At 44.1% G+C, this 23010-nt stretch overlaps 1 protein-coding gene and 1 pseudogene across 1 annotated transcript in view; one reads left to right on the forward strand and one right to left on the reverse strand.

Annotated features, from left to right (window-relative positions):
- The window catches only part of LOC117044872, a 934741-nt pseudogene that overhangs the window by 258606 nt on the left and 653125 nt on the right, over positions 1-23010 (forward strand).
- Positions 1-23010, reverse strand: part of LOC117045003 — a gene marked incomplete at its 5' end in the record, with an annotated part of 374050 nt that overhangs the window by 116665 nt on the left and 234375 nt on the right. The window contains 1 exon segment of the mRNA XM_033145796.1: positions 6744-8305. Coding sequence (XP_033001687.1) covers positions 6744-8305 — 1562 coding nt within the window.

Here is a 23010-nt window from a genome sequence, read left to right on the forward strand (position 1 = left end):
ATTTACGAGTCGGCCTGTTTAGTTTGGTTAAGAGAGTGGTTTAAAATCGAAAATGCAGAACTTTTGGATTTAGAGGGATTTACAGATACGGCTGGCATGCGTACCTGTGGTACGATAAGGTCAAAGTGCACAAGGCCTTCTTAAACCATTCAATAAGGAAACCATTATATTTAGTATGGGCTAAATACAAAGAATGGTTCGAAAGAAGTACCCCGGGTTGGATATATCCTCAAGAAGCACTCTCTGTCAAAAAATCATATTCGGAAGGACAGTGGCTTTCCTACAGAGACATACTAGTAGAAAAAATAATGATTTTGTAACGAGACCTTATGAAGAGATTAAAGAGAGAATGCAAGGGTGGCTGGAATACCGTCAGATTTATAGTCTGTTTTTGAAAGATAAAAAAGAGAAAGGTTTTTAACAAACAAAGACAATATTGGACAAAACAGTCATATGTGACAATACTAAAAATCTATCTAAAATATACAATTTTCTACTAGAATGGAACACTAAAGACAAGGAAATTAAGGATACTATGATTAAGTGGGCAATGGACTTAGGGTATAATATCGACTACGCAAAGTGGCATAAATTATGGAATGTCACAATCAAGTTTACGGCATGTGTGCAGCTTAAAGAAAATACCGTGTTTCTCATAAAATAAGACGTACCTATAAAATAAGCCATGGCAGGATTTTCAAGCGTTCACAAAATATAAGACATAGCCCAAAAATAAGCCGTAGTGCTGGGCAGTTCTGGAGGGCGCCAAGGAAGAGGAAGAGGCCTGTCGGGTTGGTGCCCAGAACCGGATGTTGCTGCTGCTGCAGCCCTGATCCACCGGGACCCAGCAGGAGCTGCAGCGTGCGCCGTGTGGAGCCCTGAGCCAGCAGCAGCCGCAGTGTGCGTCACATGGAGTCCCGAGCCAGCGGGACCCACCAAGAGCCGCCGCACGTGCTGCGTGGAGCCCCGAGCCAGCGGGACCCAGCAGTGCTCTGTACGGTAGCAATTTGAATCCTCCTCCTCCTGTCGCGGCTCAGGGCGATCTGCGCGGCGCTGCTGGGCACTTTGTCAACACTTCAGCAGCAGCAGCAGCAGCAGCAAGTTCTGTGTGCCAAGCCATGGCAGGAAGAGGAGGAGGCTTGCCAGGTCGGCGCCCAGCAGCCCCCCGAGCCTCCGGGAGCCAGCAGGAGGAGGAGGTGGCCTGCCGGGTCGGCGCCCAGCAGGGCCGCGCGCCCCAAGCCAGCTGGACCCAGCAGCAGCAATGCTGGACACGGCAGGAGGAGGCAGGCGCCCAGAACCGTATGGTACTTAGTAAAAAAATAAGACACCCCCCAAATTTCTTGAGTAAAATAAATATAAGACGGTGTCTTATTTTAGGAGAAACACGGTATATATAAGATGATGTTCAGGTGGTACCTCACACCAACAAAAATTTTTAAAATGTACAAATCAGGGGGCAAGCAATGTTGGAAATGTGGAGTGAAAGAAGGAAATTTCATCCACATGTGGTGGCACTGTGATAAAATAAAACAATATTGGGAAAATGTATATAATGAACTAAAAAAGATCTATAGGTATAACTTCAAGAAAATACCTGAAGCATTCCTGTTAGGAATGGTGGGGAAGATATTGAGAAAAATGATGTGAGAACATTTCTTTATGCAACGACAGGAGCAAGTGTTAGAGATTTCAAAGTGCCTACGTGCAGAAAGTCAGCTTATCACCTCTGTAGCAATTACCAGTTGGCAGAAAGCCAAGATCTGCTCTCTCTCCAGACCCTTAGCAATGACCTGTGATTGGTCAATGAGTTCCTAAAGAATGAGCTCTGTGTGAGAGCTTGTGGTGGTGTTGGTGGTTGTTAGTAGTGTACTGTACTGAAGGTTGAGAGAGAGAGACAGAGAGGAAAGGTTTTATGTTTTGTTTCTTTTATTTGTAAAGTCTGTACATAGTAACTTATGGATACTAGTCGCTTTCAATAAATACTGTATATAGTTATCCAAGTGAGTTGCTGAGTTCCTGCGTTGTGCTGTCCAGTTAATGCTCTACAGCCAGAAGCTTCAAGAAAACCTGCGGTTAACTCTGCTGTGTCCAGGACTACGTTATTTCCTGACACTAAATCTTAAGAGCAAGAATCTTGCTGGCTCAAGTTTGGAGACAGCAACGGATACCCACTATAGAGGAATGGCGTCAAAAGATGGTTGAATATATGGAAATAGCAAAATTAACATCAAAGATTCGGCAACAAGGATGTGAAACTTTTGGAAAAGAATGGGACAAATTTAGGGTTTATATGAACAAGTTGTATGGAATATGAGTAAATAAAAGGAAAACGCAAAACTCATAGTTAATTAAAAGTTCTTTATTGGAAGATTAAAGAGAATACAAATATATATATATATATTAAGAAGGAAAAGCTACAATTGGAATAGAATTATATTATTCAGTATGGCTATATATATAAGTAAAATTTATAACAACATAAGATAAAGTGTATAGAAATAAATCGGAAGGAGTGGTTTCATAAATGTGATTAGAGTAACAATAGGTGGCAGATGACAAATGCAATAAAGAAGGCAAAATAAATGGAAACAGAAGGCAAAATAAAACAGAAGAAGAATGGGGGGGAAGCAGAAGGGGAGAATTTTTTTTCTTTTCTCTTTTTTCTCTTGTTCTGTATAAGTTGTATACAAGTTACGCAAATATAAAAGGTATAAGTTTAGTATATATATAACGTATAAAATTGGGTACAAGTTATGTATATGATTTAAGCACAAGAGCATCTTCATTTTTACAAATTTGTGTATACTTATATGAGTTATAAATGTTGTATATATTTGTTTAAATTATAATTATGGAAAAACTTAATAAAAATTATGTGGAGAAAAAAGGTATTTGGGTTACCCCTAAAAATATAAATTTGTTTCAGGACAAATATATGAAAATTTGGCACGAGATCAAAAGAAATCTGGAGATCTGGAATAGGTTGAAATTGTCATTTCTGAGGAGGATCTCCATTATAAAGATGAACGTTTTCCCAAAATTAATATTTCTATTTCAAATGATTCCTGTATTGGGTGGAACGGGCTGCCTCCAAAATTGGCAAAAATAAATTTCCAAATTTTTATGGTCATGGAAAAGACCTAGAATTAAACATTTAATTCTAATTGACATAAAAGATAAGAGGATGCTTCTCCCTACCTGACCTGAAACTGTATTATGAGGCGGCCTGCCTCACCTGGTTAAAGGAGTGGTATACACTGCAGGACCCAGACCTCTTAGACTTGGAGGAATATGATAATCGATGGGGACGGCATACGTACTTAGCGTATGGGAAAGCAAAAGTTCACAGGAACTTTTCAAACTTGAGGAAATCCCCAATGACGGTTTGGGAGAAGTATAAAAACCTGCTTGAACCCAAGGTTCCCTAGTGGATCTCGGCAATAGAGGTGAAGGCAGTTAAGAGAAAAAATACCCAGGGACCCAGGCCAACGTATAAAGTACTTCTAAAGGAGGAGAATAACCAATTGAAATAAAAAAGCTTTGGGGAAACAAGAGAGTGCATTGTTGATTGGTTTCAATATCACCAATTATTTGAGACATTCAAAATTGATAGACAAAAGGGTTTCTCCACTGAGACTTCCAGATTTGAATTGGATTTCGTGAACTCCAGAATTAAAACACTTTCTAAAGTATACCGACTTCTCCTTGACTGGGAAGTCAAGGAGGAGGAGGTGACAGTGGCTAGGATTAAGTGGTCACAAGATTCTGGGTACTCAGTAACAATGAAGCAGTGGGAAAACCTGCGGGAAATAAATTGGAATTTGACAACCTGCTACTCTCTGAGAGAGAATTTTCTTAAAATGCAGCATCGGTGGTATTTAACCTGCTGGACATTGTCCAAGATGTTCAAAAATGTCCCCAATAATTGCTGGAAGTGTAAAGAAAAGCCAGGTACTTAATTCTATATGTGGTGGCAGTGTAAAGAAACCAAGGTGTTTTGGGAGGATATCCACATAGAATTGGAAAAAAATGTTTAAAATATCTTTTAACAGAAATCCAGAAGCTTTCCTTTTGGGAATCACAGACTCAGATATTCCTAAAAAGGATAAAGAGATCTTCTTATAAGCTATGGTTGCAGCAAGAGTTCTCATTGCGGCAAATTGGAAAAGCGATAAAGTCCCGTCAAGGTTAAAATGCATACAAAAATAGCTGAATATACAGAATTCGATAGCATGTCAGAAGAGATAAAAAAATAAACCAATACAGGTATTTAACTCAAAATGGGAAGTTTTTAGAATATACTTGAATAAAAATAACAGCAGTGGTTTAAGGTCATACGCAGCATTCGAATAATTTCAGTAGCAGTTGTGGTAAATGTGGTAAAACCAATGAATGGATTAAGGGATATTGAAATTGAACAAAGCTCGTTATGCAATGGCAGTGAACAATCAATACAGAATCTTTAATAAGGAAAAGGCATAGAAAAATATCACTTTTATTTTATGTATTTTACGTTTTGAAGGTTATTAGTTGATGTATTAATTCTCTTTTTTTCTTTGGTGGTGATGGAATTTATTGTCTTTTTCTGTATGGTGTGTTAATGTGAACGGTAACAATAAAATTTATATAATAATAATAATAATAAGAAGAAGAAGAAGAAGAAGAAGAAGAAGAAGAAGAAGAAGAAGAAGTAGTTAACCACCCGACTAAGTGCTGCTGACTTGAATAAAATATTGGAGGGGAGCCAAGTAAGGCCCGCCTTGCACAACCAATCCCATGATGCATGCACGCCATTGGAATGGCAATGCCTATAATGGCAGCGACTTCCCTTGCCCCAGAGAACACTTCTAGCATTTCATCTCTACCTGTGGGATTGTTCAGCAGTGGGAAAAGTTACCTCTTCACACCGCATGTCCATTTCGTATGGCCCTTTCCAGGTTTGTCTTTCATTTGTTCTCCTATGTGTCTTGCCACTAGAAGCCACAATTCTGTGGGTACTCTAGAGGGGCAGAAAGCACCAAGAAGCTCCCTAGAGCTTGAAGTGCCGATCAATCTTCAGTTTTGGGATCTATAAATTCCAAATAGCAGTACTGGGGGTGGTTCATAAAGTCATAGAGTTGGAAGATACCACAAGGGCCATCCAGTCCAACCCCCTGCCAAGCAGGAAACACCATCAAATCATTCCTGACAGGTGGCTGTCAAGCCTCCGCATAAAGACCTCCAAAGAAGGAGACTCTACCACACTCCTTGGCAACAACTGCCACTGTCAAACAGCTCTTACTGTCAGGAAGTTCTTCCTAATGTTTAGGTGGAATCTTCTTTCTTGCAGTTTGAATCCATTGCTCCGTGTCTGCTTCTCTGGAGTAGCAGAAAACAACCTTTCTCCCTCCTCTATATGACATCCTTTGATATATTGGGACATGGCTATCCTATCCCCCCCTTAACCTTCTCTTCTCCAGGCTAAACATACCCAGCTCCCTAAGCCGTTCCTCATAAAGCATCATTTCCAGGCCTTTGACCATTTTGGTTGCCCTCCTCTGGACACGTTCCAGCTTGTCAGTATCCTTCTTGAACTGTGGTGCCCAGAACTGGACACAGTATTCCAGGTGAGGTCTGACCAAAGCGGAATACAGTGGTACTATTACTTCCCATGATCAAGATGCTATACTCCTATTGATGCAGCCCAGAATTGCATTGGCTTTTTTAGCTGCTGCATCACACTGTTGACTCGTGTCAAGTTGATGGTCTACCAAGACTCCTAGATCCTTTTCACATGTACTGCTTTCAAGCCAGGTGTCACCCATCCTGCATTTGTGCCTTTCATTTTTTTTTTTTTTGCCCAAGTGTAGTACTTTACACTTCAGGTTCTGGGGCAGTGCTTTTGGTCAGCAGAGGATGTCACAGGGCAAGCCTACTTTCCCTTTAAAGCACACTCAGGTCTCCAGCTGTTTTTGGACTACAACTCCCATCATCCCTAGCTAGCAGGACCAATGGGGAGGGATGATGGAAACTGCACTCCGAGAGCTGCTGGGGATGCAAGGTTGGGAAACGCTGCTGTAAAGCAACTTTTGCGTTTTGCCCGCAAAGAAGGAACCTCTCCACGTTTGTATTTTCTTGTGTTTTGTTTTCCTCATGACCTTTGTGCGTTTTTTTAAGAGGGAAAATTTAAAGAGAAGTTGTATGGCAGTTTGCAGAAGTATAAAAGGTTGATTTGAAAAAAACACGAAAAAACTGGGGGTGGCCTCCTCAATAATTTCATGGGGGGAGACCCCTAGGTCTTTAAGAGTTGGCGCCTATTCCCTACCCCCACAGGTCTCAGGATGGTTACAAATAAAAAGACAACATAAAAACACAAAACACGACATTGTAAAGGGGCATTAGATGTCAATCAGCCACAGATCTAGTTTAAAAGTTGCATATTTGTCTGGCTCCTAAAGCTGTATAATGGTTTTTCCGACCTTTGTATGGATTCTTTGATGTGAAGTGAGATTGGAGCTCTGACTCTTTCCACATTCCACACACTGATAGGGTTTCTCCCCTGTATGAATTCTCTGATGGGAAGTAAGAGAGGAACTCTGACTGAAGCTCTTTCCACATTCCACACACTGATAGGCTTTCTCCCCTGTATGAATTCTCTGATGGGAAGTGAGACTGCAGCTCCTACTGAAGCTCTTTCCACATTCAACACTGATAGGGTTTCTCCCCTGTATGAATTCTCTGATGCTTAGTGAGAGAGGCGCTACTACTGAAGCTCTTTCCACATTCCACGCATTGATAGGGTTTCTCCCCTGTATGAATTCTATGATGGAAAGTGAGAGAGGAGCTCTGACTGAATCTCTTTCCACATTCCACACACTGATAGGGTTTCTCCCCTGTATGAATTCTTTTATGGAGAGTGAGATGGGAGCCATGACTGAAGCTCTTTCCACATTCCACACACTGATAGGGTTTCTCCCCTGTATGAATTCTTTGATGGTAAGTGAGATGGGAGTTCAGACTGAAGCTCTTTCCACATTCCAAGCACTGATAGGGTTTCTCCCCTGTATGAATTCTCTGATGGGAAGTGAGAGAGAAGATCTGACTGAAGCTCTTTCCACATTCCACACACTGATAGGGTTTCTCCCCTGTATGAATTCTTTGATGCTTAGTGAGAGAGGAGCTGTGACTGAAGCTCTTTGCACATTCCACACACTGATAGGGTTTCTCCCCTGTATGAATTCTTTGATGGGAAGTTAGATTGGAGCTCATACTGAAGCTCTTTCCACATTCCACACACTGATAGGGTTTCTCCCCTATATGAATTCTTTTATGGGAAGTGAGATCGGAGCTCCTACTGAAGCTCTTTCCACATTCCACACACTGATAGGGTTTCTCCCCTGTATGAATTCTTTGATGGGAAGCGAGATCAGAGCTCCTACTGAAGCTCTTTCCACATTCCACACACTGATAGGGTTTCTCCCCTGTATGAATTCTTTGATGGAAAGTGAGTTGGCCACTCTGACTAAAGCTCTTTCCACATTCCACACACTGATAGGGTTTCTCCCCTGTATGAATTCTCTGATGGTTAGTGAGAGAGGAGCTATGAATGAAGCTCTTTCCACATTCTACACACTGATAGGGTTTCTCCCCTGTATGAATTCTCTGATGGAAAGTGAGAGAGGAGCTATAAGTGAAGCTCTTTCCACATTCCACACACTGATAGGGTTTCTCCCCTGTATGAATTCTTTGATGGGAAGTGAGATTGGAGCTCCAACTGAAGCTCTTTCCACATTCCACACACTGATAGGGTTTCTCCCCTGTATGAATTCTTTTATGGGAAGTGAGATCGCAGCTCCTACTGAAGCTCTTTCCACATTCCACACACTGATAGGGTTTCTTCCCTGTATGAATTCTTTGATGGGAAGCGAGATCGGAGCTCCTACTGAAGCTCTTTCCACGTTCCACACACTGATAGGGTTTCTCCCCTGTATGAATTCTCTGATGGTTAGTGAGAGAGGAGCTATGAATGAAGCTCTTTCCACATTCCACACACTGATAGGGTTTCTCCCCTGTATGAATTCTCTGATGGAAAGTGAGATGGCCACTCTGACTGAAGCTCTTTCCACATTCCACACACTGATAGGGTTTCTCCCCTGTATGAATTCTCTGATGCTTAGTGAGAGAGGAGCTCCTACTGAAGCTCTTTCCACATTCCACACACTGATAGGGTTTCTCCCCTGTATGTATTCTTTGATGGGAAGTGAGAGAGGAGCTATGACTGAAGCTCTTTCCACATTCCACACACTGATAGAGTTTCTTTCCAATGAGATTTTGTTGATGGGAAGTGGAATGGGATCTCTGACTGCAGCTTTCTCCACACTCCAAATTTTTACGTAGCTTCTGCTCTCTGGGGATTTTGACGTGGTCACCTTTGTTCTCGATTTCCGATTCATCACAATCTGCAGTGGAGACAAAAAAGAATTAGAGCCTCAGGAGCAAATGGAGAAGAACTGAAGGGAGTTGGGTGTGTGTTCATTACCAGCGTTGTTTGTCATTAACCAACAAATTTATTATTAAATTCAGATGAGTTGTTGAATGTTGCTTTGTTTGATATACAGTAGTGGCCAAAATTGTAGAATCCTTTTGGGGGAAAGTGTATTTCAGAGGTTTGATGGCTCATAACACCACCTCTTTTGGAGTAATATCATAAAATTATACACACACAAACACACACACACATATGGACCGAACAGTATGTGGACTGAGAACTCCCAGAAGTGCAAGCTGGATTTCGAAGGGGCAGAGGGACCAGAGACCAAATTGCAAACATGCGCTGGATTATGGAGAAAGCTAGAGAGTTCCAGAAAAACATCTAATTCTGCTTTATTGAGTACGCAAAAGCATTTGACTGTGTCGACCACAGCAAACTATGGCAAGTTCTTAAAGAAATTGGAGTGCTGGATCACCTCATTTGTCTACTGAGAAATCTCTATGTGGGACAAGAAGCTACAGTTAGAACTGGATATGGAACAACTGATTGGTTCAAATTTGGGAAAGGAGTACGGCAAGGTTGTATATTGTCTCCCTGCTTATTTAACTTATATACAGAATTCATCATGTGAAAGGCTGGACTGGATGAATCCCAAGCCGGAATTAAGATTGCCGGAAGAAATATCAACAATGTCAGATATGCTGTTGATACAACCTTGGTGGCAGAAAGTGAGGAGGAATTAAAGAACCTTTTAATGAGGGTGAAAGAGGAGAGTTCAAAATATGGTCTGAAGCTCAACATCAAAAAAACTAAGATCATGGCCACTGGTCCCATCACCTCCTGGCAAATAGAAGTGGAAGAAATGGAGGCAGTGGGAGGTTTTACTTTCTTGGGCTCCATGATCACTGCAGATGGTGACAGCAGTCACGAAATTAAAAGACGCCTACTTCTTGGGAGAAAAGCAATGACAAACCTAGAGGGCATCTTAAAAAGCAGAGACATGACCTTGCCAACAAAGGTCCGTATAGTTAAAGCTATGGTTTTCCCAGTAGTCATGTATGGAAGTGAGAGCTGGACCATAAAGAAGACTGATCGCCGGAGAATTGATGCTTTTGAATTATGGTGCTGGAGGAGACTCTTGAGAGTCCCATGGACTGCAAAAAGATCAAACTTATCCATCCTTAAAGAAATCAGCCCTGAGTGCTCACTGGAAGGGCAGATCCTGAAGTTGAGCCTCCAGTACTTTGGCCACCTCATGAGAAGAGAAGACGCCCTGGAAAAGACCCTAATGTTGGGAAAGATGGAGGGCACAAGGAGAAGGGGACGACAGAGGACGAGATGGTTGGACAGTGTTCTTGAGGCTACTAACATGAATTTGGCCAAACAGAAGGAGGCAGTGGAAGACAGGAGTGTCTGGCGTGCTCTGGTCCATAGGGCCAAGAAGAGTCGGACACGACTGAACGACTGAACAACAACAACAACAACTATATATATATATATATATATATATATATATATATATATATATATATATATATGGATATGAATTTTTTTATTGTTGTTCAGTTATCAGATATACAATATTTAACATAAATGTACAATAAACGTTCCGAACAAACAAAAAACGAAAAACTATTGCAATTACTTTATCTGCTTGATTTTGTTGATACCCCTAACAGGTTCCAAATTCAATACATTTGTAGAAAGAAAATACAAATACAGCAATAATAATACATATAAAATAAACAAAAATATCGTATCATTAAGCAAAGAAAAAATGACTAGTATTAGTTGTTCATTTATGTGGGATCAGATTATTATTATTTATTTTTTATGTTTCATGTTTATTATATATGTGTTGGAAGCCGCCCAGAGTGGCTGGGGTATAAATAAAAATTATTATTATTACTACAGTGGTACCTCGATTTAAGTATTATTGTTATTGTTAATATGTTTGTGTAAGGTCCTTGGTTTGTTGCTCATGACCAACCAGGCAAAACTCCGACCTTCCCATTTGTATTTTATTGTGCATACTATGCACAGTGCAGAGCTAAAAAGTTCATGTCTGGATCAAACACCGGCAGAATCCAGGAATGGCCCCTTCCGGTTCTGACCCCTACAAAAGAGTTTTGGTATACCGCGCCTTCCATCCTTTCGTTTCACGGAAATTGCGTGCCTCCTCCCTCGCTCCTTGGGCTAGGGGAGCGCTGGGTCTTTCCAGCATCCTCAGAGCCTCGACCCTCCACCCCCTGAGTCCCATGCCCCTCCCCACTGGAAGCCTCGCTGCCTCCGCTGCTGCCAGAGGAGGTGCTGCTGGTTAGGTGGGGCTGGGGCTCTCTGTAGCATCCCGAGAGCCCTTCCACCACCTTGCACTGTGCCGGGGACAGTTCCCTGACAGTTTGTAAACCGAGGGACCACTGTATTACTTATACTATCATCATCCTCTTCATCCTCATCATCATCATCAATGCTACTACCACCTGAGATTCAATAAGCCTGGCTCTTCTCTGGGATGGATTTTGTTTGGCCCAGTCATGGCATCCCCTCCATCTGCAATGTCAGTCGTCTCTTTGGTCAACCCAAGACTGACAGGAGCAAAAACAAAAACAGAAAACCTGAAGCTACTTATCTTTCCTAACAATTCTGAAGCTGACATTTAAGATGGCCTGGGCAGTTCAGAGCAGCCCAATCGTGGTAGAAAAAGGAATAATTTGAGGAAGATTGTTCAAAGAAAAAACTGTAATTTACTGTTTATTGTGGGGGTGTTAGGTTCCCAGGTGTTATAGGGGGCGCTGTTGAGCTCTGAGAAAATATATGAGGTTGGTCACATACAGGTATTTTTGGAATTTCCAGGCAGATATGACGATCCCACAGGGAGCCTTACCAAGAGAGGCCACGATCCCACAATTCTCCTCCATGACGTCCTTATGCAGAGCTCTCTGGTCAGGATCCAGCAACGCCCACTCCTCGTCCGTGAAATGAACAGCGACATCTTCAAAGCACACTGGACCCTAAAAGAAAAAGGGGAATTTCCTCCTCTGAGACAGCATCAATATGATCTGCTACACCAGTGTTTTTCAACCTTTTTTGGGCAAAGGCACACTTGTTTCATGAAAAAAATCACGAGGCACACCACCATTAGAAAATGTTAAAAAAATTAACTCTGTGCCTATATTGACTATATATAAAGTAATTTTTCAATTTTTCCCACGGCACACCAGGCAACATCTCGCGGCACACTAGTGTGCCGCGGAACAGTGGTTGAAAAACACTGTGCTACACAATGCTCTCTTGTTTCCTTCCTGTAAATTGCGCTGTTTTTTCAATAGGATTGCTTTGCTGCACATTTTATTTGTGGATGCTTATTTTCTACTGTAATTCGCTCTACGCGGGGCTGCCCTTGAAGCTGTCCCAGAAACTCCCGCGGGTGCAGAATGCTGCAGTGAGGCTCCTCACAGAGTCCCTGCCATGGGAGCCTATTCACCCAGTGCTTTTCCAGCTGCACTGGCTCCCGGTGGAGTACAGGGTCAGGTTTAAGGCGCTGGTTTAGACCTTTAAAGCCCTATGCGGCCTAGGACCCTCGTACCTACGGGACCGCCTCTCCTGGTATGCCCCGTGGAGGAGCTTAAGGTCCATAAATAGCGTCACTCTAGAGATCCCATTCCCTAAGGAAGTCAGATTAGCCTCAACCAGAGCCAGGGCCTTTTCAACACTGGCTCCGACCTGGTGGAACGCTCTGTCTCATGAGACCAGGGCCCTGCGGGATCCGATATCTTTCCTCAGGGCCTGTAAGACAGAGTTGTTCTGCTTGGCCTTTGGCTTGGAATCAACTTGATCCCCTCCCCCTCTTTCCTTTTTCCTTCTGTGATGGAACTCCTATTTCGGGACTTTCCTGACTTTTTTCCGGCCCACATAGGACCAGTCTGGATAGTTGGCCTTGGTTTAGATTTGACATTTTCTTCCCCAAACAGTTTTAAGATTTGAGTTTCTACTGAAATGAGGCTGCATTTTGATGTTGTATGTTAATCTTCTTTTCAAGTTGTATTTTAATCAATTGTTTTTAGACCTGGTGTTAACCGCCCTGAGCCTGGACTTGGCTGGGAGGGCAAGGTATAAATTAAATTTATTATTATTGTTGTTGTTGTTGTTGTTCATTTGTTTCTGACTCTTCGTGACCCCATGGACCAGAGCACGCCAGGCACGCCTATCCTTCACTGTCTCTCTCAGTTTGGCCAAACTCATGCCAGTCGTTTCAAGAACACTGTCCAACCATCTCATCCTCTGTCGTCCCCTTCTCTTTGTGCCCTCCATCTTTCCCAACATTAGGGTCTTTTCCAGGGTGTCTTCTCTTCTCATGAGGTGGCCAAAGTACTGGAGCCTCAACTTCAGGATCTGTCCTTCTGGTGAGCACTCAGGGCTGATTTCTTTGAGAATGGATAGGTTTGATCTTCTTGCAGTCCATGGGACTCTCAAGAGTCTCCTCCAGGACCATAATTCAAAAGCATCAATTCTTCGGCGATCAGCCTTCTTTGTGGTCCAGCTCTCACTTCCGTACATTACTACTGGGAAAACCATAGCTTTAACTATACGGACCTTTGTCAGCAAGGTGATGTCTTTGCTTTTTAAGATGCTGTCTAGGTTTGTCATTGCTTTTCTCCCAAGAAGCAGGCGTCTTCTAATTTCGTGACTGCTGTCACCATCTGCAGTGATCATGGAACCCAAGAAAGTAAAATCTCTCACTGCCTCCATTTCTTCCCCTTCTATTTGCCAGGAGGTGATGGGACCAGTGGCCATGATCTTAGTTTTTTTGATGTTGAGCTTCAGACCATATTTTGCGTTTTCCTCTTTCACCCTCATTAAAAGGTTCTTCCATTCCTCCTCACCTTCTGCCATCAAGGTTGTATCATCAGCATATCTGAGGTTGTTGATATTTTTTCCGGCAATCTTAATTCCGTTTTGGGATTCATCCAGCCCAGCCTTTCGCATGATGAATTCTGCATATAAGTTAAATAAGCAGGGAGACAATATACAGCCTTGTCTACTCCTTTCCCAATTTTGAACCAATCAATTATTTCATTTTAATTGTGGCTGCTTATTTTATTCTGTGTTTTAATAATGGGTGTTCGTCTTTGTGCAAATAGGTGGTACTCCACCTTGTGTTTTCCAAGTCATTCTCCCTACGCAAGCATTCCAGTTTGCCTGATGGAAGAATCCACATTCTCCTCTCCTCGTAAGCTGCTCTGTGGAGTTCCCTCCCATTGCCCTAGAGTCAAATTCAAGGGGTTCATGGGGGCATGCAGAGGGGGAGGAATGGGGGGCAGGCCACTATTTTTTTTATATGTCAACTCCTTAGAAACAAATTTTAGCATTCAGAGATCAATCTAGAAATAAGATAAGCCTATTTTGGATGGCCATCTGTCTTGGAGGATCTAGCAGAGATTCCTGCAATGCAGGGGGTCCTAGCTCTGAGAGACAAACAGGGAGGGTGGCTTCTGGCAAAAGGAGAGGGAGACACCAGTGGCTCCTCCTTTTCCTGACTCACCTCAGACTCTCAACCTCCCTCCTCCCACTCGCCTCCTTCCTCTTCTGACTCTGATTCTGCACTGCATTCTGCCACAGAGTCTCCCAGCTCACTAAGCCCTGTTACCCCTTCAGCTTCTGACACCTCCTCTTCCCAGGCTTCTCCATCTTCTCCCTCTGACCGCCCATCCTTCTTCTACCTCCACTTCTTGGGCTCTGAGCCATCTTCCCTTCCTTCCTGGATCCCCGGCTGCTTCCTCCCACCATTCCTCTGTGCCCAACCAGTCCATGAAATTGCTCCATCCCTCGGCCTCTGTCCCCACAAGGCAGCTTCCCCTGACCTGATCTGGTTCCACAGCCGCTGCTTCCCTTCTGCCCCCATGAAAAGACGGATCAGGAGGTCTTGCCGGCATCATTCTGTCACCTGCAAGAGAAAAAAGGTAAACAGGAAGCCAGGAGTGCCTGCTTCTCTCACAGGTGGAACAGGGCATCTCTAACTACAGATGGGCCCTTGCAAAAGCCTTACCTGCTGAGAGCATTTGGACGTTTGTGCCCGTTTCATATGTCAGTTGTTTAGAAATACAACTCCCCTCCTCTGGACCCTTGTTCCCAACTTCCTCCCCCCAAAACAAGATGAAAAGAACCCTCAGATGAGTTGGAAAACAAACAGAATGAGACCAAACGGAGAAAAACCACCTTCCTCCTTACCCAGTGGCCTCTCTCTGGTGTCCAACGGAGGCCTCTCTGCCTCACAGGAATCCAGGTCCATTTCTGCAAAATGATCCTTTCCCTGAAAAAGAAACAAGGATTCAAAACAGAGAATGGGGAGAAATATTACAAAGAGAATGACAAAGACTTGAAGGGTGTGAGATCTCATTCTATGGATACTCTCCCAGATAACGGATGGGCCATCAGCAGACCATTATGGGATGTTCTCTGTCCTGTTGGAGCCCCTTGGGAGTATCCAGAGGAAAGTCTCTCTCACCTGCTTTCTCTCCTCTGCCTGACTCAGGAGGAAACCTTCGGCCAGGGCCACCGCCTGGGAACTGGTCTCCGCTCGGCATTCCCTCACCCAGCTCTCCATCTCCAGGGGAAGGACAGCCAGGAACTGCTCCAAGATCACCAGGTCCAGCATCTCAGCTTTCGTGTGCCTTTCTGGCTTCAGCCACTGACGGTCAAGGTGGTTGAGTCGGCTGCAAACCTCTCGGGGTCCTTTGGCCTCCTGGCAGCAGAAGTGCCTCAACTGCTGGCTCTGCACCTCTGAGCGGAGGGTGTCCTCCTCACCCAGGATCTTCTGCACAGAGTTTTCCCAGAATCTCCCACTGCTCCCAGTTTGGATGGCATGTCCTCTTCCTGCTTCAGGGCCAGCTGAGTCTCGCTCATCCATCTGTGCTCTCAGGAAGCCTCTGAGAGATCGGAAGGAACCCTTTGGTCTTCTGTCAAGTTCTGTTTGTCTCAATGAGAAGCTCTAGCAAATCCTACAAAGCAAATACATTGTTCTGTTACAGAATTTGTAGGACGGGGGGAGGGAATGGTTCCCTAAGCAAGCATGGATGAGTCTTGGAGGGAACCAGGGCTGGACTGCACCGCATCCCAGACCATGAGCTATCTTTTTGAAAAGAAAGAGGAGGAGGAAGAGGAGAATAAATAAGTCTCTAGCCTTCTAGCTATGCAAAATGTGGAGGGAAATGAAGGGATTTCTGTGAGGTGAATCAACCTGGTTTCTGCTGCCTTCCAGTCAATGCATGAAGTCAGAACTGACTGACAAGGGAATCCTTTGTATCCTGTGAAAAATGGATGCTTGACTCTAGTGGGGGTCCTCACCCAGGGGTCCTCAGGAGTTGCTCCCCACCCCCACCCCCACTCCCCTGCTTCTGTCTCCTTTTCTTGCACTTGGACTCTCTGCCGCTCTCAAGACAGATTTCTGGGGGGGGGGGGGTCCCTTTATCTTTGCTCTGAGGGCCAGGTATGTATCTGGCCAACCCCCTGAGGGCCAAGTGGATGAAGAAGAAGACATCTCCCTTGAAAGTTAGGGTGAAGGGCAGAAAATTTTTTATTCTATTAGATATCTTAACACACACACACAGCCATTGATGCCTAGGTCCCTGGAGGCTCAGTGAGTAGCAGCGCCCATTTCCGGCTGCTTTTCCAGCAACAATCCCTTTGGGACAGAGAGGATGTGGTCCTGGGATGCCCTGCTCTGGGTGCGAGGGGATTGCTGCAGTGGCCTCCGGGTGGAGCTGCCCTTGGAGACACTGGGAAACTGGTTTGCAATGCAGCAGCCAGACTATGGGCTGGGATTCCTCTCTTTATTCCTGCCCTTTCTCTCCCACATTTCCTTCCTTCCTCTTCCAGCTTTGGAAAACCCTTTGCCCATGTTTCCTCTGTTGTGCAATGACGCTGAGCGATGTCACACAGAGTTAATGTCCCAGGGACTCCTTTGTTCGAAGAAGGGAGATTTCGTGGGAGCCATTTGGGATCCTGTGATCTCCCGGAAGGAGAGCGTTGCAGACCTGGCCCCTCCCTGGCAGGACCCTCTCTCTCCTCCCCCTGCATGAGCAGACCAGCCCCCCCCCCAGGCTGGCCCCCTCCCCTGCTGCAGCCCTGGGACCCCCACCGCCTCCCCACTCACCAGATCCCAGGAGGGGACAGCCAGGCAGCCCTGGCAGGAGAGGGAGGGGCCTGGGCTCTGGAGGACCTGGCCTCCTCTCTCTTGCTTCCTGTCCTCTCTAGGAAGGCAGCTCGGTTCCCTTTAACCCTTGCAAAGCCGAGTCCGCCCAACTCGTTCCTCTGTCGCTTTGATTAACTTCGGCTTTGTATTCTTTTTTATGGATTTAGGGGGGATTACGCCAATGCCCAGATATCCTTTTGGGGGTGAGGCTCTTGGTTGGACTCTGAGCATCTCCCTCCCTTGTCTGGAAACCAGAGGAACAACTTGCAGGGAAAAGGGCTTTTCAGGAGGAAAAGAATTCAGGAGTGGAGAGGGAGGAGGGGATCCAAAGGTCATCTAGTCCAACCCCCAGCAATGCAGGAATCTCAGCTAAAGCATCTCTGCTTAGAAACCTCCAAGGAAGGAGAGTCCACCTCCCAAGGGATACCTTTCCCCTGCCAAACTGCTCTTAGATACAGGTAGGTGACTCAGCCCTGAGCAGTTAAGAAAGGAAAATCGGAAGAAGATGTGGACTTTACAATGGTATGTGAAGGAGGGAAAGGAAGGGGGCAGCCCAGGACTCTATGTTTGTTTTGCCTCAATATTTTACTTAACACGGGCGAAACCACCACCACCACCACCACCCCCAGAAAATCCACTTTCAATGGGAAATAGCAAGCAGACTTTAAAAATTGAGATTCAACTTGGCAGAAAAGATTGGCTGTACGGAATTGAAAACAAGACTTGGAAAGGTTTAAGAGTAACGGAGGACATCCGACTGGTAATGGCGCAGCAAAGATAGATTGTTGTGGAGATCCCGTGAAGCAGAGCACCACTTCAAAGGGAGAAGCCAGTTCTGGTGGATGATGGATATTGGCCTTTCTAGAGGTGACTGGCCCTCCTGGAAAGGAGTGGGTGCAATGCTAGCGGGGGGGAGAGGCTGTGCGAAGAAGTTTGGTGTGCAACGGGAGGAGAAGATGGCGACGGTCGGAATGTGGCACTTGGAAAGAAGAGTGACCTTATCCATACGGAGACATTACTCATTCTAATTCCGTCTGCTTCCTGGCATGGGCGTACCCGGGGGGGGGCAGGGGGGCAGCTGTCCCCCCTAGAAGCCAGCTGCCCCCCCCCCAAGCAAAAATGATCGGCGCCGGGCGAGAGGAGCCTCAGCCTGGGCTGCCCGGCGCGTCCATTTAGGCGGGAGGAGAGGAGCGGAGAAGAAGGGGAGGCAATGGAGGAGGAGGCTGCTGTCCCCCCGCCTGAGTTCCTCCCTTTGCCCCCCCTTGCCCAATGCAGCTCCTGCCTCCTCCTGATTCTCGTTCGCTTTCTGTCCCTTTCCCTTCCTCCTTTCCTGCTCCTCTTTGCGTCCTTTCTATTTCTTCCACCCCAGCCCCAGATATATTTCCTTCAGCCTTCTCCACTCCACCCATCATACTTAGAATCATAGAATCATAGAGTTGGAAGAGACCACAAGGGCCATCCAGTCCAACCCCCTGCCAAGCAGGAAACACCATCAAAGCATTCCTGACAGATGGCTGCCAAGCCTCTGTTTAAAGACCTCCAAAGAAGGAGACTGCACCACACTCCTTGGTAGCAAATTCCACTGTCGAACAGCTCTCACTGTCAGGAAGTTCTTCCTAATGTTTAGGTGGAATCTTCTTAGGTGTTTCCTGCTTGGCAGGGGGTTGGACTAGATGGCCCTTGTGGTCTCCTCCAACTCTATGATTCTATGATTCTTTCTTGAAGTTTTAATCCATTGCTCCGTGTCCACTTCTCTGGAGCAGCAGAAAACCTTTCACCCTCCTCTATATGACATCCTTTGATATATTTGAACATGGCTATCCTATCACCCCTTCACCTTCTCTTCTCTTCTCCAGGCTAAACATACCCAGCTCCCTAAGCCGTTCCTCATAAGGCATCGTTTCCAGGCCTTTGACCATTTTGGTTGCCCTCCTCTGGACACGTTCCAGCTTGTCAGTATCCTTCTTGAACTGTGGTGCCCAGAACTGGACACAGTATTCCAGGTGAGGTCTGACCAGAGCGGAATACAGTGGTACTATTACTTCCCTTGATCTAGATGCCATACTCCTATTGATGCAGCCCAGAATTGCATTGGCTTTTTTAGCTGCTGCATCACACTGTTGACTCATGTCAAGTTTATGGTCTACCAAGACTCCTAGATCCTTTTCACACGTACTGCTCTGAAGCCAGGTGTCACCCATCCTGTATTTGTGTCTTTCATTTTTTTTGCCCAAGTGTAGTACTTTACATTTCTCCCTGTTAAAATTCATCTTGTTTGCTTTGGCCCAGTTCTCTAGTCTGTTAAGGTCATTTTGAAGTGTGATCCTGTCCTCTGGGGTATTAGCCACCCCTCCTAATTTGGTGTCATCTGCAAACTTGATCAGGTTACCCTCAAGCCCATCATCCAAGTCATTGATGAAGATGTTGAATAAGACTGGGCCCAATACAGAACCCTGTGGCACCCCACTAGTCACTTCTCTCCAGGATGAAGAGGAGCCATTCATGAGCACCCTTAGGGTTCGGTCAGTCAGCCAGTTACAAATCCACTGAATGGTAGCATTGTCTAGCCCACATTTTACCAGCTTCTTTACGAGAATATCATGGGGCACCTTGTCAAAGGCCTTGCTGAAATCAAGATAGGCTATATCCACAGCATTCCCTTCATCTACCAGGCTTGTAACTCTTTCGAAAAATGAGATCAGGTTAGTCTGAAATGACTTTGAGCAGTACTTTGCCAAATAATCTTCATAATACTTCCATTCATTTCTTAACTTTTGGTTGGACTGATTTCGTATTGCCGCTGTTAAATTAGCCCAAGTTAAATATTCATTTAATTTATTAATCCAATCTTCCTTTCTTGGGGTCTTTTGTGATTTCCAATTCTTAGCTATTATCATTCTTGCCGCTGTACTTCCATACAGAGATAATTTTTTATTTCTCTGTGGTATTTCCTGATTTAAAAGACCCAACAGGTATGCTTCTGGTCTTTTAATTCTTGATAATTTTAGCATCTTCTTGATTTCCTCATGAATCATTGTCCAAAAAGGCCTAATTATCTCACATATCCACCACATATGCATTACCCACCCCACCTCTTTCTCACACCTCCAACAAATGTTGGTATTCCTCTTATAAATTTTTGCTTGCTTCACAGGGGTTAAATGCCACCTGTAAAACATTTTTATAAAATTTTCTCTAATCATATATGAGGCCGTAAATTTTATAATTCCATAATTTTTCCTACTGCTCTAAGTTGATAATTTGCCCAATATCCTTTGACCATTTTAACATTGTCTCCTTCACTTCTTCATCCATCAGATCCCAATTTAATAATAAATCGCATGTCTTTGATAATAATTTCCTATTATTTTGTATGACCTCAGTCGTGAATTTGGACTCCTCCTTAACAAACCCCCCCCTTTTTTTGGTCCGCATTAAACACACTTCTCAATTGAATGCAATGCCATCTATCCAAACCCAATTCTTTTAACTCCTCATATGTTTTTAATTTAAATTTATCTTGCTTTTCTTCCAATAACTGTTTATAGGTTGGCCAATTTGCTCTTGTATTTATTTTCTTCATACTAATGGCCTCTATCGGGGAGACTCACCAGGGTGTATTAGGTTCTGCAAATCTTCTGTTCTTACTCCACACCTTAAATAGTGCCCATCTTAGTATATGATTTGTAAACCCTTTATTTACTTTATCTTTTTCATAATTCAAATAGGCATGCCAGCCATATCTACTATTGACACTTTCCAGATCTAGAGCTTTTGTTTTTTTCTAATTTGATCCAATCTCTTACCCAGATTAATCATTCTGCTTCATAATACAATTTGAAATTTGGTAATGCCAATCCGCCTCTCTCCTTCCTATCCGTTAATAATTTATATTTTATTCTTGGTTTTTCCCCCTGCCAAATGAAGTTTGTTATATCTTTTTTCCAATCCTCAAAACAATTTTCTTTATTTATAATCGGCATTGTTTGGAATAAATAAAACATTCTTGGCAATACATTCATCTTTATTATAGATATTCTTCCCCATAGCGATAATTGCAATCTATTCCATCTTTCAAAATCTTTTTTTTATCTCTTTCCATACCTTTTTCAATCTGAAACTATTTCTTCATTTAAGACTGTAATTCTTAACAGGATTGATACTATATTTGTATTTACACACAAGTAAATGCATCTTTTTGGTTGAAACTTCCGGCCAGAGTTCTTAATTAGATTTTTTCAGAATGATATCATCCACAAATGCCTTAACCTTAAATTCCTCCCTTCCTAATGTTATTCCTGTAATTTCTTTCTCTTTCCTAATTTCTATCAATAGAATTTCTAATGATAGTATAAAAAGAAGCGGTGATAGGGGGCACCCCTGCCTTGTGCCTTTCTCTATTGGGAAATCAGTATACAATAAGCAGCACAAAAACGGCGCACACAAATCTACCAAACCATTCCATGTATTGAATTCTATATTGGTAGTCCAATCAAAAAGAGAGCAATGCAAGAAGTCGAACAAAGAAGCCACAAACAGAAAACTCATTCAAGTTAGTACAACAGGACAATTTCAGTCTTTCAATGTCTTTAGCCAGGCTCCTGTAGATATTGATGAAAATAAGTCCAGTCAGATGATACGCACAGATGTTAATAGATGAAAGCAAGTCCAATCAGATGGAATATTGAAGATGTGACGCACAAAAATTAGACAGGGTGCCGGCGTTTATCCCCTGTTTTGCCCATGGACAATTTTGGGGTTCTTCAGTAAATTCTTTCCCAGGATTTACTGTATATTCATACATACACTGGTGGGATAAGTCAAACCTTATTAGTATTAAAACTTACAGTGCAAAGGGTATCAATGTTTGTAAATAGTGAACAGACAAATACAAAAATCCATACTTACAATTTACATGTTACTGTTGTGATATTATGACATGACGAGCTGCGAACGCTGCAGCAAGGTCACAAGACTCAAGAGTCATGTTTCCTCTCTGTGGGAATTACACTGGGCATACCAGCTCCCACACATGTGATGTCATTGTATTTTACTATTGTACTCTTTACTTTCTGTTTTGCATCGGAGATGAAGGTCGCATTTACAGACAGCTCTGAAATAATGAGCTGCTGTGCAGAGGCATACTCTGCTCTTTATCTACAATAAAGTAGATCTTAGCCAAATGGCTTGTGTATGTTGTTTTCAAGCTGGGTACGACTGCATATTACATTGTGCCCCTGGACTCTAGGAGCCAGAGGGCACGGAAGCTTCGTCCGTCTTGGGGTCAGTCTCTCAACTTGCCCCCGCGGGAAGTTTTCATAACATTGGTAGCAGAGGATGGTTTCCGAACATCGGACCTTTGATGACTTCTGCCTGATGTTTATCTGCCGGCAAAGAAAGCAGCCTTATACAGCGTTCTAGAATTCCGGGGGAGTTTTTCGTGCTGAAGACGGCCGTTTCCCACTGTGAGAAGACGCGTTAATTGACTGTGAGTAGTACCGGACTGATTTACGAGGCAATAAACCTCAGAAGGCTAGGTTTGTTTGCTTAAATTGCTTTCTGAAGTCAGAGAGTAAAAGCCTGCCTTTTCGCCACTATGGCAAAGTATAGCAAGCAGTGCAGCAGCTCCCTTTGTCCAATGCTTACTGATGAAAATTACCAGTCATGGTTTTGAATAGCCTCCATGCCGGTTATAGTGCTATTGCATCACAGCTAGGTGCCCTGGATGCTCAAAACTTAACCGTTGCCAGAGTCTTCTCAACTTTGCTAAATGAGCAAGATCGTTGTGCTGCTCAAAATGAGGCTAATGGAAGGGGGAGTGAAGCAGAAGCGTCCTTAACCCCACCTAGTGGTACAACTGAGCATGTGCAAGCTCTTAAAGTCATACACTGCACAAACTGTGGAATGAGAGGACACAGTTTCCAGACCTGCAGAAGGCCCAAGAAAGGATCTACTCAACAAGCAGGTGGATCTACAGGCAAGGCGCAAGCCAAAGTCTACAAAGGGCGCACAGTGGCATTGCTTACACAAGGCGTGCAGGAGCAGCATACTGACTTAGCGTGGGTTGTGGACTCAGCTTGTTCGCACCACATGACCGCAAACAAACGTTTGTTTAAGACTTTTAAGAAGCTGGAATCCACCGTGTCGCAGGTGAGTGGAACACACCTGAAATCGACTGGAGTTGGAACTGTTTATCTTCAGAGTCTCCAGCTGTCTATCAGCAACGTGCTATATGTCCCAGAAATTGCCTACAATCTGCTAAGTGCATCGCAGCTTACCGAGAAGGACTGCGAGCTCAGGCTGCGCAAAGGACTGTGCACAATTTATAAGGATGGAGAGGTTATCCTTA

This window comes from Lacerta agilis, chromosome 4 (genome assembly GCF_009819535.1).
Source record: "Lacerta agilis isolate rLacAgi1 chromosome 4, rLacAgi1.pri, whole genome shotgun sequence".
NCBI lineage: Eukaryota > Metazoa > Chordata > Lepidosauria > Squamata > Lacertidae > Lacerta > Lacerta agilis.